The sequence below is a fragment of the Diceros bicornis genome, chromosome 25, assembly GCF_020826845.1.
Source record: "Diceros bicornis minor isolate mBicDic1 chromosome 25, mDicBic1.mat.cur, whole genome shotgun sequence".
Taxonomy (NCBI): Eukaryota; Metazoa; Chordata; class Mammalia; order Perissodactyla; family Rhinocerotidae; genus Diceros; species Diceros bicornis.
The window spans coordinates 30,367,137-30,383,110 of record NC_080764.1 but is presented as its reverse complement, the minus strand read 5'-3'; the positions used below and the strand labels follow the sequence as shown (position 1 = coordinate 30,383,110).

The 15,974-nt window shown below is 35.1% G+C and overlaps 1 protein-coding gene across 1 annotated transcript in view; it reads right to left on the bottom strand.

The window, feature by feature from the left end:
- Positions 1-14,389, bottom strand: part of DCN (decorin) — a 33,791-nt gene extending 19,402 nt beyond the window's left edge. The window contains exons 1-3 of the mRNA XM_058568677.1: positions 14,282-14,389; positions 13,255-13,501; positions 637-749 (exon numbers count right to left, since the gene is read on the bottom strand). Coding sequence (XP_058424660.1) covers positions 637-749; positions 13,255-13,468 — 327 coding nt within the window. The 5' untranslated portion in view covers positions 13,469-13,501; positions 14,282-14,389. The remainder of the gene's footprint in view (positions 1-636; positions 750-13,254; positions 13,502-14,281) is intronic.
- Between the last annotated feature and the right edge of the window lie 1,585 nt (positions 14,390-15,974).

Here is a 15,974-nt window from a genome sequence, read left to right as displayed (position 1 = left end):
GTCTGCTCTGTGAAACCCTTTTGAGAGTGTTATCTCTTTTCTGCTGGAATCCTGACTGGTAGACTGGATGTGTTACATTATAATGAAGTAGAGATAAGTGAAAATTACAATAAAAACAGATACGGATAAGGATGTAGTGTGCATAATACATACATATTTTAAGATGGAATTATATTTACTAAACAAAATATACATCTTATCCCTTTTTCTCTTGGTGGTGATCTTTGAGCCTTTACAAAGTCATTTGCACCTCTTAGAAAATGAATGAAAGACAATGGAAACAAAGAAATAAAATAATACTAAGATCAATCCATTTTGTGTTTTGTTCCACTATTGAAGTACAACTAACTGGGAAGATAAAGATTTTTACATGAAGCATGAGAGAAGATTAAGATATAAAGTATTTTTTATGAAGCAAATACTAAAGATATATGGGGTATATTGTAAGAAAATTGGATGATTTTTTAGAGATTAATGAATTTGATACTTTGCTTCATCACCACCCACAAAAAGAGAATTTAATAAACATTTGTGTGCTTATTAATTACTATATAGTACTCCTGGCCTTACCTAAGTTTTGTTTTAAAAGAACACTTTGAGTCAGATCCTGTTACAACTCAAAAAAAAAATTCTTACATGAAGATTCTTCAGGTTCTTAAAGTCCCCATCTTTGATTTCAGTTATTTTGTTGTTTTGCAGGTCCAGCAGCATGGTGTCAGGGGGAAGATCTTTTGGCACTTTGTCCAGACCTAGAACAACAGTAAAAGCAATCAGTAAAAAGGGACACGTGGCCACAGAATCACAAAGGATGTGTTTACAAAGAAAGCAATGTTGCAATGATAGTTTTACCACAACATATTTTTATCATAACATATTTTTTTCTTCTAGGAATTATATCAATAGTAGTTTAAAATACCTTTTATCTTTTCCAACCAAGTCAAACAACTTTTTAAAAATCGTAAATGGAACAGATTATTTTCCCCGTGTAATTACTCTCCTGCATAAGGAGAGAATTTGTATTTTCTTAGGGTGTGGCTCAAATCTGTCAGTACACAGTATGTTTTACTTGTTTGTTCTTGTGTTAGAAAGTACGTAATTCTTTTGATGTGTTAAGTACTAGTGATTTGTAAATCTATACCTTTCTGCATAAATATCCTGTCATTAGAGAAAAACTTTAGCCAAATCATCAAAGATCCTTTTGATAAACGTAACACTGTCACAGATCTACATTTAAAATTAAAATTATATGAACATTCAAGCAAGTTTTTGTGTCAACAACATGAAAATTTATCCAAACTTTTGGGAGAATAGTTCTTTCAGTTTTAATTGGAATGCCAAAACAATATCAACTTTAGTTGATATTTTATGGCCAATAGATACATGGATGCTTAGAATAAAATAAAATAAATTTGCTAGTATAGTTTCTCTAAAATTTATTATACAAAGCATTACTTTTGGACTTTAAATTTAGGTCTAACTAATTGAGTTACTGTTTTTAATTTATAAATGTAAACACATTGAATAACCAAATGCTCTATGGTATTAAAAAACTTTTCAATAGTCATTCAACTAGATATATAAAGATGAAGTGTTTTTATTCAAAAAGTATGGCATAGGAAATAAATCATCCTTATGAATGGTAATGGAGAAAAATATTAAATGATATAGCCTTTTGCCTTTCTCTCTTCCATTGGCTTTGTTCCATGTTGATGTAGGATGTTAAGCAAAAATTTGGTATTCTATTAACTCAAATTCATGTGATCATTCCTATATTTTAAGATTTCATAACATAAATCAGAAATATTTTTAAACTTCTCCATCATATCTGAGACTTGAAGTGCTGAAGATTGCTCTTTCATACATTCAACAAAGCTTTATGGAATACCTCCTGGGCACCATCAATTTATTAGGCCCTAGGGATACAGCAGGAGCAAGATAGAAATTGTCCACTTCCTCATGGAAAATATAATTCAATCTATAGTTTTCAGCTAAAAAGAAAATTGCAAGAGAGTTTATAGTAACTGCTCTGTTAGGAAGATATCTTTCCAATTTTGAGTGTTATGTAAATGTATACTGGTCAATTATCATGGTACCTACATTCCTATTTTCGTGTCTTCCATGAAAATTACAGAAAATATATCTGAAATTACCTACTTCTGAGTTCTTTCTAAATAATACTTTGTTCACATTATCACTGCTCTGTTGATAGTGGGAAAAAAGTCTAGTTCCCAATTCAGTGATCAACTATCATTATAAATTTGAATATGAAAATGCGGATGATTCTAAACATGCATAAATGTATCTAAGATTCATGACAGAAACAGTTTACAGAGAAATAACAAGAGTGAAGTATTTTCAGCGACAGCAAATCACCAGAACAGCCACCTTGTAGGAGGAGATTTAACTGCACGATGTAGTCGTGATCGATGCCAGTTTCAGAAATGCCAGTTTGCTAATTTCATGCAATTAGAAGTGGTAGACTTCTGCCAAATTTTTGATAATTAGCGTTCTCCAACCAAGAAAAGGCACACTTCCTTTCATTTGGAAAAAAGTTACTGCCTACATGTCATCATTAGTTTGTGAGCTTCTCTGTCCAAGTCTTAATTTCCACTCGTGCTTACTTTTATACATTGTTGAATTTTAATTCTAGTGGCTCTCGTAACATTTGTTTAATGTCAAAGTGCAGATAAATTTCAGACGTGGAGAGAAAAAAATGATATATCTGGATGGCTGACAATTTTGATTATGTTGTGATCCTCAAATTTTATAACCATAGGAACTGCTTGGGGTGAATTATATACATTTTTTTCCCTGAAGATTTAGCATAAAAAAACAACTTCAGGCTTGTGATTTTTGCAGTTTAGTTCTTAGAGAGTCATTTTAATTATTAAAATCATAACTCTATAATCTACCCAGAATTACTAGCAAATTTATATCCATTTGGGGGATTTCACATATCAGAATTTTATTAAAACTTTGTATTTTTGTAGCTTTAAAGTTTATAAAAAATTGAAAGAAAGTTATATTATTTACCTCACAACAATCCAGTGAGATAGGTAAGGCAGTATGTTAATTTCATTTTTCCAGGTGATTTTTAGAAAAGGTTTAATGACACGAACAAGCTCATGCAGCTAGGAGTGACAAAATGCAGACTAGAAGACAATTCTCCTAGCTTCCAACAGGATATTTTTTCTGTCCTACCTATCTGTATCCCCAACAAGAATTGTTCTGACATCAGACCCAATAATATGCCATATATTTAAGAACTAGACAGGGCATCGGGGTATTAACTAGCTTGCTCAACAACCACGGGTAGAGTATGACGGGGAAATTATCCCAGTTATGAGTTCTTAGAATGTCATAAAGGGACTGTTAAGTATCAGCTAGTCTATGGTTCCCAAATGCTGGTCAGGTGGACTCTATGATGAGGTTCTTATTAGTTTATATCAAAATCAGAAAAAAATGAGAGCAATCTAGTTAGTTTTAGTATAAATTATCACACACGTACATACACACACACATTTCTGAGACTAGCTCCTGCTCTCATTTTAAATATACCTTCCTTTGAAAAATGATTCTGATAGCAGATGGTAGGTTGTTGTTATTTTGTTGGATTTGGTTTTGACCTTAATAAGAAATTAACTTATTCAATGTTCAAAAAACTTTACTTGTCCCAGAAATCATGGAACTTCTAAGCTAGTCCAATACTCTCTTTTCACAGGTAAAGAAACAGAAACCCAATAAAGTTAAATGGCTTATTCAAGTTGCCTCATGGTTAAACTAAACCAAGAACAAGATGGTATGAGTCTCACACTAGAACTACTTGATGTACCATTGATACATGCAAACGTGCATATTTTTAAGTTGCTGATCTACGCTGTCCCTTGAACATACTGTGCTTATTCCTAGCTACTTGTTTCTGTTCATATCATTACGTTTTGTGGAATACTCCACCTACTCATTTCCTTCTCTTTCTATTTTAACAATCCTTTAAAGTGTACCCATTATCCCCCCTCCTCTATAATATTCATCCTAACCACTCCAGATAACAATGATTCCCCCTCCAAACTCCTTATATATAAGCTTATGATGTATTGTCCTGCATTTTAGTTTTCTTTCTTTTCTGTAAGTTCTGGAGATGCAGAAACGAATGAGTATTTTTCATCAGAGCTTTGATCTTACTACTTTACACACCGATGTAGCTTTTTGATTGACTAGTTTTAAAATCATAGTCTGCCCTGCTGTCCCATGGTGAAAAGGTCATAATCAACTTCAAGATCTTCTCTGCTATATTTTGTTACAATCACCTCTTCACATCCTGCCATCACGAGGGTTCTTATTTTTCCTCAGAAGTATTAGGATACAACTGGCTATAATAATCATAATTTTCTTTCTGATTCTTGGTTGGCCAGGAACACTTTAGAAACGAATGCTGCCGTCAAATATATCATCCCCATTATCTGCACCTGAAAATTGTCTTGCTTTCTTCTGTGTCTTCGATATATTTGTGACGAACTTTTTGTCAAAATAATATGGAAGGGAGAAAGTGGGTGGGGATATATAGGAAAATACTGGCATAAGTTGATACTTGTTGAAGCTTATCTTATTTTGTAGATTTTGCATATTTAAAATGTTTCTATAAACTTCTTTTATAAGATTGCTATTTGAATTTTAACCCTGGTTCCTCTTCTTGGTCTTTCAGATCACTGGGCAAATTGCTTAAGCTCTCAGTGCCTCAGTTTTCCTGCATCTTTCATGGAATTTTTGTGAGAATTCAATAAGCTGTTCTACAAAATATTCTCCTACATAGTGTACAGCAGGGCCTCAATTACTGGTACCCATAATTATTATCAATAAGGAGATGGATGAGAGGGTGCAGCTCCAATTATCTTGCTGATTATTAGTCTGTAAATCTATGACAAAGTGATTGCTTTCTGCGTTTTGAGTTTTTTCTGTAGAATACAAATTATAATGCATGTTATCCTGGAAGCTAGAATCTGTTTTGCCGGTGTATCACACACAGACTTTTTTCACCTAAGCTCTTGGTCCTGGGTTGGCTTTTCTTGTCAGTCATTTTGTCATCTTGTTGCATCATCATTGTTCCCATGAAGCCCAGGGTCTTTGGAGAGCTTGTCTGCAAAGCTTCACCTTTGGATGGTAACCCTTCAGTTTAGTAAGCACATGTTCCCAACAAATAATTAGCCCCCCAAAAGCTGTTCCTGGTCAATTTAACCATATTTTAATAGTGGCAAATACTACAGTCCTTTGCAAATCTGTAAAATATCAGTCTTTGTTTTTTTTGGTCATAACATCTTTAGATTTAAATGACCTGTGTGTTAAAATCAACTCAGTCACTAACTAGAGATTACCAAGATCTCCAACTTAGCATCTGTCAGCTCTATTTCTTCATCTGAAAATGCTGGACATGAAGTAGACTGAGGTAGAAATACACTAGACCTACGGATTATTTTGTGGTGATTAAAAAGTTTATTGCTATTACAAATTATTTATTTGAACGAAAACTAATCTTCCAAGAGTATAAAAGTAGGCAGTATGCTAATGGAAACAGTTATTCTACCTTAAGTGGTGTTTTTAACCTTAAGCTTTTAAATAAACTTAACAAATTCTGTCTTTATATATGATTTTATTAACCACATAGGATTTTAACTAAACGATTCTTATTGACACTGATAAATTTTATAGTCATTCATAAAATGATGTGAAAAGTGAGATACTAAGCTTTTTAAATGAGATACCAATTAGCAAGGTAAAATTTGCTTCCAAAAAGATATTCTATAATGGAAACAAAGTCACAAAGATATGACTCAATGCCTTTTTTACAATCTTCAATAGAAAGTTTCATACTATGAAGTAAACTTGTAAATTAATTGGAATATAATTGATTTACCCTCTAAGTAGTTAGCAATTGTTAAATAATGACCTTCATAGGGACATGTAATATCCGTGGACCTTCTATATATGATATGTAATTTATGCTTGTACTTCTAATTAAAAATGTACATAAATCTAAGTGAGTGTGTAGATAATTACATTTTCCAAAGATGGCATTAATTATATCTCTCATCCTATATGCTCTTACTGAGTACAAACTTGTCCCAACCCTATCAAAAGATGGAGTCAAATTCCCCTTCGGTTTGGATCAGGCATGGCCTTATGGTGCCTCTATGAACTAATGGAATGTGGCAGAAGTGACATAGCATGACTTTTGACGGGTCAGAAAAGGTTGTACTGCTGCCGCCCAATTCTTCTGGGAAGCTTGCTCTGGGGGCAGCCAGGGGCCATGTAAGAAGTCTGTCTATGCTGGGACCACCATGTGGAGAGGCCACCTGAGGCACTCCAGATGACAGAATGGCTGAGTTTGCAGGCGACAGTAGCACCAACTGCCAGTCATGAGAGTGAGTCGTCTCAGGCGTCCAGCCTAGACTTAGCCTCCCCCTGACTAGGGCCTCAGCCAACTCATGACTGCAAATGCATGAGAGATTCCAGGTGAGAACAGCCCCTTCTGAGCCCTGCTCAAATTGCTCGTACCTCAAATCATGAGCAAAATAAAATTATTTTTTTAAATTGCAAGTTTTGAGGCAATATTTATTCAGCAATTAACAGGAGCAGAGTGGTTGCCTAAATTTGATTATTTTTTAATAAGAATCTTTTAATATAATTCTAAGTTTTCCATTAAAATGTAATTATTTCTAAGTCCAGTCTGAATTATTTATTTGCTCTCCCAAATTCTGTAAAAGGAATTTTACCTTTTTAAAAATTGAGTTATTTATTACAATAAGTAAAACTCCACTTAAGATTTTACCAGAAAAGCACTTCTGAAATAAAGGCTGATAAGAATTGTGCATTTTTTTTTCCAGTTGTCCCAGTGATGAATAGCATTGTTCTCCTAGCAAATGTCAGCAATCTGGTAAACATCATGTTGGACAAAGGCCAGATTGTCCTAAAACATCATGTGATTTTTTTTCTTTTCTGTCTTGTGGCAGGGGTCCAAACTCTAAGATTTATTCTTGTTGATTTCCAACAATATTTTTATAATTCTGTCTTCAATTTAATAAGTAGGACAACGGTGATACACTTCAATTTTTGGCACATGACCAAAATAATATGTCCCAGCTCCATTAAAAACATCTTTCCGCTCAAGACTTGCAAGTTTCCCTCTTAAAAATGGCAATTTGACTGTGATGGCAGTTGGCTCAGGTTTCAGAAATAGAAGATTCCCCCTTTAATTCCATTCTTTTCCCAAATTAACTCAAGGAAGTTATAAGCTTCCTAGTTCTACCATCATCCTCAAAGAGAAGAGGAAGCCATGCACCACAGCTCCATGACTCCTAATTTCCGGTCAGCCGTGTTCCCTTCTGTTTCCAGCTTGATCGATTCAAGAATATCGTAGAATGATGCACTCATCCAAGCCCTAAGCCATGCATATATTCATTTATTCATTCATCAAGCATTTATTGATGTTTGAGAGCCTACTAAGTATAAGGTATTTTGTCGAGTAGAGTCTACAAGGATAAATTACCAGCATGCTTCCCTCCTGGTAGAGAAAGTAGATGTTTAAATAGGTAATTAAAAGATATTGAATAATTACATATGTATATGTAATTGATTATTATAGAATAATCAAGGCAAATGCAGATTACAGAGAAAACACAGGAGTAGCCAAGCTGCCTCAAAGCAATGCAGACTGAGTCAAGGGTTAATTGAATCTTGAGGGTTAAGAGTATAGCTGCTACAGGGCTTTCACCTTTTATTAAGACTGGATTGCAAACTGGTTTAATTCTTCTTTATCCTTATTTTCAAGGAAATATATAATCTTCTTGCTACTCTTTTGAAGGAGAAAAGTTAAGATTAGAGGGTCTCCTGCATTTCCTTATTTACCAGGGAATTGATATTCCAGCTAAACTATTCCCACCCTGTCCTCTGGAGCCAGGGATGATCTTCCAGAGGAGAATGCATCACAGCTGGAGTCTAACCAAATACCTTGATCCCACACAGCTGCCTCTCTCTCCCCGCTGGGACTGAGAAGGAAACCAGGAATATGTCACTTCTTAGTCCTGTCAAGGAGACAGACGCTTTTGGCCTTCTCTGACTCCTCTCTTCTGACCATCCTTAACCCCTTGAGTCAGGAGCCTTGGCTATCTGGGTCACAAATGAGCATTACTCTTGCTGCGTCTGAGGATCTGTCATACTCCACCCCTACCCAATACTAATTCAGGCAACCCACTGGGCATGCTCTGTGCACAGCCTCCTTCTTGTGCTACATCTTGGAGACTCCCTTTTGATGTATCTGAAACTCCAAATGAGAGTCACTCCATGTCCCTGCTGCTGCAGAGCCAGACATAAACCACGAAAGCAACAGAGCTTCCAGCATTTTCTCTGCCCCTCTACAAAAGAGCTCTAATTTATTCTTCTGGATTGATTTCATGGAAGAAGTCTAATGGTTCATTTACCTCATATATAAGATTTGCTTCTGGAAAACCAATTTCCCCAGACAAGAGACAAGTTGTGGCATGTGGTGACCACTGACAAAATTTTCACCAGTTGAAGCAAAATGATTAAAAAGAAGGAAATGAAATCTATGCAATTTAAAGGGTTTATTTTTTTCCTGAGATTTTTCAAAATTAAAATATCCTTTGCAATATGAGGTACATTTTAGGAACCAGTAGCTATTTGTAATGCTTTTACATAGCAAAATAAAATGTTCCATCTTCTGGCATCATCTCTAGAGGGCTAAAAATGTGGCTTGGGAATCATTTATGATTATAAAATAGCCAAATGCTTCATTGTGCTCCACTCAACCAAACCTATTTTGTTCAAAGGAATAGCATTTGGAGAACACTGAATTGCTTGATAATTATACAATTTTCTAATTCTTGTCTATTTACATTTGGAGGTGATGTGGCCCTCTTTATGGGGGAGGGGAAAGAAGGTGCCATTTTGTATCCAGCTTGACAAGTCATATACTTATTAGAGGTTCTCAATTTCAAAGAAAAATAAAGGAACGTATCAGAAAGAACCTCATGTTATTAGCCTACTGTGTCTGAAATGGTAATCTGAATATAACAGTTACTATGATAAATATTTTATATTCTTACCTAATGAAGTAAGATATATTCCCATTTGTCAAATGAGGAAATAGATTTTGAAAAGTTCAAAGTTACAGGTAGTAAATGGTAAAGCAGGACTTGAGTTCAGAGGTGTTGAACTGCATAATCCAAGTTCTTCCCACTATTAAATAATTTTAAAAGGTATTTCAGGGGCCAGCCTCATAGCCTAGTGGTTAAGTTTGGCACTCTCTGCTTCGGTGGCCTGGGTGCAGAGCTACACCACTCAGGGGCAGCCATGTTGTGGCGGCACCCCATATACAAAACAGAGGAAGACTGACACAGAAGTTAGCTCAGGGAAAATATTCCTCAAAATTAAAAAAAAAAAAGAGAGATGTCAATTCTTTTGAAACTTGTTTATAAGAAACGTATCAATAACTATTACTTTTATTTGGAAGAATAGTGAAAAATAATGCTTATGCTTTTTTCACCTGTCGGGGCTGATCTGCTTTCCAGCCATGAGATACCAAATAATGTCAGTACCAAATAATGCTACCTGGTGACCCTTAATCCAAAAATGAATGGCTGAGCCGGAGAGTACACAGGTAAGGGAAACCATCTTCCTTCAAGATACTAAGTACATAAGACAAAAGCATCCAATCACAGGATCAATGTTAAAACATTTTTTAAAGATTTGACAAGAATGAGTTACATGGTAGGTTTATTATTTTAAGTAACTCATAGATTTCTGAATTCGCTAAACATATTTATTTTTTATTGCTATTTTTTATAAGTGCTATAGTTAAGAGTGAATTGTTTTATGCCTTAAGAGGATAGATAAAGAAATAAGAGAAGATATGGGTCTCATATAATTCTGGTTCAAATTAAAAGCTAAATTACATCAAGTTCAGCCAACCAATTTGCAACATCTATGAAGAATTCATTACTTCCTTGGACAGGCTAAAATGTACGCTTACTCTTTCAATCCTCCTGCTCTAGAAAAACATATTATAATGCTATTCTGATAAGTTAGAACCAGGGACTAAAATAGTCAACGTATCTTCTTGAACACCTCAAGTTTTCCCATGGACTAATTATTCAATTTTAATTTCATAGTTTTTACATCTTAGCTTTCAAAAAATTGTTTAAAAACTTGATATTGCTTAACTTTGTCAGAAATACTTCTTAGTGGCAAAAATAGTCAAACATTTTAATAAGAAATGTTTGTTTATATTAAATATTGTTTAGATAATAAGATGACAAAGGACTCTTGTCTTTCAACACTATAGCTCCTCTCTGCTCATTAAAAGCTCTGGCAGGGATAATCCTTAAGAAAACATTATTAGCCTTTGATACAGACAAGCATTCATGTTTCTCATCCCAAAGTGCATTGCATTTTTTTCTTTATTGTAGTAATTCAAGCTTCACATTTAGATCGCTAGAGAACTTAACAAAAAATAAAATCAACAGCATTGTCTTTATTATGAATGAGGTTGCTCATTTCTTCTTCTTTGCTTTTTTTCTACTTTTCTTCCATCTTTAACTCCACATAATCATCATATATTTAAAAAATGTATTGAGCCTCTACTATGAGCCAGGTAACTCACACATATAATAGGATCTCTGAGACTGACAATTTTTCTACAAATGGAGGTATCAAGGCTCTGAACAGCTTGCCAAGATCATAAAGTGAGCAGGAGTTAGATAGTAGTTAAAAATGTGAATAGTGTTTTCTTTAAAGGCAAGTGGATTGTCCTTTCCTTTAAGAAATGTGTATCAGATCAAAATTTTTGACAAAATATTTAAATATGCATCTGTGAATTAATAAAAATAAAAATAAGTTGGATGAGCCCATTGCTCATTGGAACTCAGTTGTCTTAGTTAAATATGGTTCCCCAAAACAACTCATTACAGTCTTAGCTACCTCTTCCGTGTATAACAGTCAATAAGCCTATGTGTAACAAAGGAATGATGTACACTCTGGGCTCTTAGAGAAAAGATAATACGTAGAAAAATTCCTCATCTAAAACAACACAAAATAAACAAAACAAACAACAAGGACAACAACAAAACTGTCTCATGAGACATCCACGTCAATGAACTTGATGTTTTTCTAAGACTACATTTTTCTGTCTAGTTTTGAGCAATAGGCTTGGGGGAAAAATTGCCCCAATGCTTTCATCAGAGTCAAGCTTTATGAACTATTTAACATGCAAGCAAAGTAAAATTCTATTTATGGAAAAATAAAACTTCAGTCAAGTGACTGGACAAATCTTCCTTCCTTAAAAATATCAACCCTTCTGGTGCTGGCCCAGTGGCGCAAGCGGTTAAGTGCGCGCGCTCTGCTGCGGCCGCCCGGGGTTGGCCAGTTTGGATCCCGGGCGTGCGCTGACGCACTGCTTGGCAAGCCATGCTGTGGCGGCATCCCATATAAAGTGGAGGAAAATGGGCATGGATGTTAGCCCAGGGCCAGTCTTCCTCAGAGGAGGATTGGCAGATGTTAGCTCAGGGCCGATCTTCCTCACAAAAAAAAAATATATATCAATCCTTCATTGTTGATAATATACATAGTGAGAATAATCAAGACTCCTTTTAACTTTGTTCTCAGAAGCAAAGAGATTTAACTTGTATCACATCTCTTAGGAACTCGGCCATTTTAGTAACTTTTGAGAAAGTTACCACTGGTATATCCATCATATGGTGATTCCTTTGTTCAGATATTTTCAACCCCGTTATTTTCCAGCCCAAACAATGCAGGTAATCTCTAGGCGCTTATAAAAGATTCTGTAGAGTTGAGAGTAATCTATTCTCCCCTGTAGCAAATATACAATTCAAAAAAGCATAATTACCACCAGTAGATTGTAAGATCCACAAGAACAGAGACCATACATGTCTTCCGCATACCTTTCTCCCCAGGGCCTAGAGCAGATCTGGCGCACTGTGGGGTCTCAATATATTTGCAAAATGAATGAATGAATGAATCTAGTCAAATTATCCTGTAGCCTTTTGAAAGCCTTTCTATACACTCTTTATTTAGGTTTTAAATGGCTATACAATATATGTCAGCGTTGAAGAAGCTATCTCAAAGTGTTTGTTTTTCAATTGTTAATATTTAACATATTTTCTGTTCTCCTGGGTTCCTGGATGTAGTTTATTCTAACTGTAGAAGTTAGTGGCAATGTTTCCTGCAAAACACTTCTAGAAAGCATGTTCTGAATGAATACAGGGCCTCCAAAAGAAGTGCCCTACTATGGTATGGGTTTTTTCCATAAGGAAATGCACCGTGGCAGAATCATTCTGTGAGGCTTTTTTCTTTTCTCTTTCCAATACGAAAATGTACCAGAAGAAAAGAGGAATGTGAATCAGCTGCCATGTAAACAAAATTCATTCCCCTTTGGCCCTTCTGCTGGGGCTTCAAACTTTCTGGAGATTTATCTTCTAAGTGTATTGCTCTTGGAATTCCCAGGCCAAATTTTTCTTGCAAGATAATAAATCAAACTGTATTTACAACGTTAGGCTAAAGATATATACTCCATGATTATATTGAATATTTACACCATACTTAGTTATAAAGATTTCCTTTGAAATTTTCTAAAGAGTATAAACAGCTGGATTGCAAAATGCCAAAGCAAAGGCAGAACTAACACCCAGAGATTAAGGGAGTATTTTGGTATTTGAAAAATAATTTTTTGCTCTAAAATTTATTTGCTTTGCTTCTGATAACTCTGCATACTTTACAATTTAGTGGTGCTCAAACTCTGTTCTCTGAGCTAAACCAAGAGTAGAGAGATGTGACCAACTTTTCTTAATATCTAAGATTTCATGAAAGCAAATCACAGAATTAAAATAAACCATCACTCTGCAATCCTAGAACATAAGACACTGTTTTGTTCAAAATTTTATTTTACAGCAGGGAGCCATGAAGCTCAGAAAGATTGAAAAAAATAATAAATGACTTGTCCAAGACTGCAAAGTGATGGAATTCTGACTTTAAGAAGCTAGAAAAAAAGTCTCAACCTCAAAGAGACTTTTTTCTCTCCTACTCTGCTTCCTTCACTGCTCATTAGGTGGCACTGTCTCTCACTTTTGGAATTGAAGAGATTAAAAGAGAAAAAGCTAAATTTTCAGGAAAGCAATTCCCATGAAGAAAACAAACAAGGTAGGTAAAGAGAGCCTGCACCCCACTCACCCAAGTCAGAACACTGGACAACTCGAAGATGGCATTGACAGCGGAAGGGACACACTGGTCCCAGACGCTCTAAGTCAGGAAACTCAGGAAGGTGATCGTCCGGGCCTATCCCAGAAGCCTCATCTTCTAGCATGAAATCAAACAAGCCTCTTTGTTGAAATGGTCCAGCCCAGGAAACTTGTGCAAGCAGGAGGAAGATGATGGTTACCTTCATGATTTACCTCACGTATTTTCACAACCAAGGATTCTAGGAAACAAATGAAAGGTTTAGAAGAGTAACACTGCCTAGTTTATGTGTCATTTCTTATATAGCGCTCCATAGTAGAGTGAGCATAGAGAAAAGCATAAAAAATAATATTTCATTTGTTGTTAGGAAGCAGAGCATTAAAAATGTGTTTGAAAGGTATATTATAGACTAACTGGCACATCTGTTTACTTATGAAGAGACATTTGTATTTATTTAAATTTGCTTGTTTTGAATTTTGAGTCTGAATTAAGACAATATATTATATATTCACATCATTTGCAAAATTGTCATGATGATAAATCATGTTGGAATTTTCAACGTTCCCTCAACATAAGCCATGCCTCAGTCAAATAAAGGTTTATCTCTACACATGAGAGATCTCCAAGTCCTGCTTCAGAAATATCTCTGGAAGCCAATCTCATTTCTCCATCTTACTGTATTTATCTTGGTCTAAGCCATTCTCATCACTCCCAGAACTATGGCAAGAGCTTCCAACTGGTCTCTTCCTTGAATATTTCCCCTATTCCAGGCCATCTTCCACTTTACTGCCCAAGTTATCTTCTAAAAACTAAATTTCATTATATTAACCTTCTATTGCAAACCTTTGGTTGACTTATCATGGCTTGCCGGTAAGGTCCACTTCCCTTTTGTTGCATGTAAGACCACTCATAATTTGGTAGCAACTGATATTTCAAGCCACATTTCTCTCCATTTTCTCTCCACTCCCAGTCCCCGCCTCAACTCTCATACTCAAAGCTAATTGCCATTTAAAATACCTACCTTGTAAGAGTGTTGTAAAGATTAAATGAGAAAACGGGCTTCCCTTGTGTATTCCCCGGCTCATTCAGGTAGGATGCCACTCTCTCCCTCTTCTGTGCTCCCAAAGCACGTTGCTCTTACCTCTTTTAAAGAACTTATCACATTTTATTGTAATTTGTTTTGCGTGCTTGGTCTGTCCCCCACACTAGAAGATGTACTCCCTCAGGGCGTGTCTTATTATTCTTTGTTCTGTACCCCTAAGCCTTGCACAATATTTTGCACACAAATGACTCAATTGACCATCAATCTATTAACAATACAACTTATTCAATTTTTTCCAGGCAACCAATCAGTCTGATTTTTTAAAACACAAAATAATCTTTTTTCAATATCAAATTTCTAGCATAAGAAAGAGATCAAATTGAAAATCTCCACTTGGTATAAGCAAGATTCACTTTTAAAAATAAATCTATTGACTAGTTTCTCAAACTGATAATTTTTAATAAACCAATAAACACATATGGAAAATCTTAACTGATTTTTAGATGACATATGTTATCTGGTTTTATCAATACAGCTATTTTGTAAAAACAAAAAAGTACAGTTTCGACAAATCGATACAATATTTACCCATTTGTTCAATAAGCGCTTATAGGTATATGTATCTACGTTGTTGAGTTGGCTGTTTAGTTGGCTGAAGCGATCTAAATAAATTCAAATAACTAAATCTTAATAAATCTGAATAACAAAAAGTAGTAGATCATGTAGAGAACAGACAGTCTGTCTTTGAGTTGATATATATCTAAGTATTTCCAAAACATATTGCAGATATATCTTTAGTCTCATCATCTCCACTTTGAATTGGACACTTATAAGAATCTGTATTAAAGCTGCACATTCATAACTAGAATTAAAGAATTGTTTGGAGTCATTATCCAATTATAGCATACGCTAAAAAAAGAAAGAGAAAGTCTTTGTATGCCCTAACCCTAATGTATCTTCTAGAAATTTTTACCTAGATCCACTAGAGAGGAAACAAATATTTTTCAATTTCTTATACTTTTATTCTTAGTTTATATTTATTGCTGAAGTATGTCTAAGGCAGCCCATAACAATACAGGCTTGTGGGTTTTCATTTAAAAAATACCACGAAGACTGTTATTCACACTGCCCCTTTAAATTCGGGATCAAGTTTCTCCTGGAGCCCATTCCCACTCGGTTACTACGTTGTCCTTTAAAGGAGACCCTATTGTTTTGGCAGTGTTCCCTTGCATTGGATCTAAGGGAGTGGTTTTCTGTCTGTTTCACATTAAAATGCAATGTTTACGGTTTACCACAGATTTGCTGGCTTTGCATATTTAACGTCTTACAATTGTAGAAGAAAAATGAAGCAAAGTCATTGCAGATTTAATAAATAGCAACAAGAATTAATGCAGATGTCGCTTTTTGACTTTTCTCCAGAGCAGAAAGTGCCTGGTTGGTTCACTAAGCCAAAAAAGGAAATGTTAAGTATTAACTCAGAGGAAGATTATCATTTATTTTTGTTTATTCTCGTTAACATGGTGCAAATCCTCTACACAATATTCTTTTTGGTTGAAGCTGCATGCATACAGGCAGCTTATAGCTTCCATTACTTATTTTACATCACTTGCATGTGTGTGTTTGTGTGCGTGTGTGTGTGCTTTTTAATCCTGAATGTCCTGGGGAAGAGTAA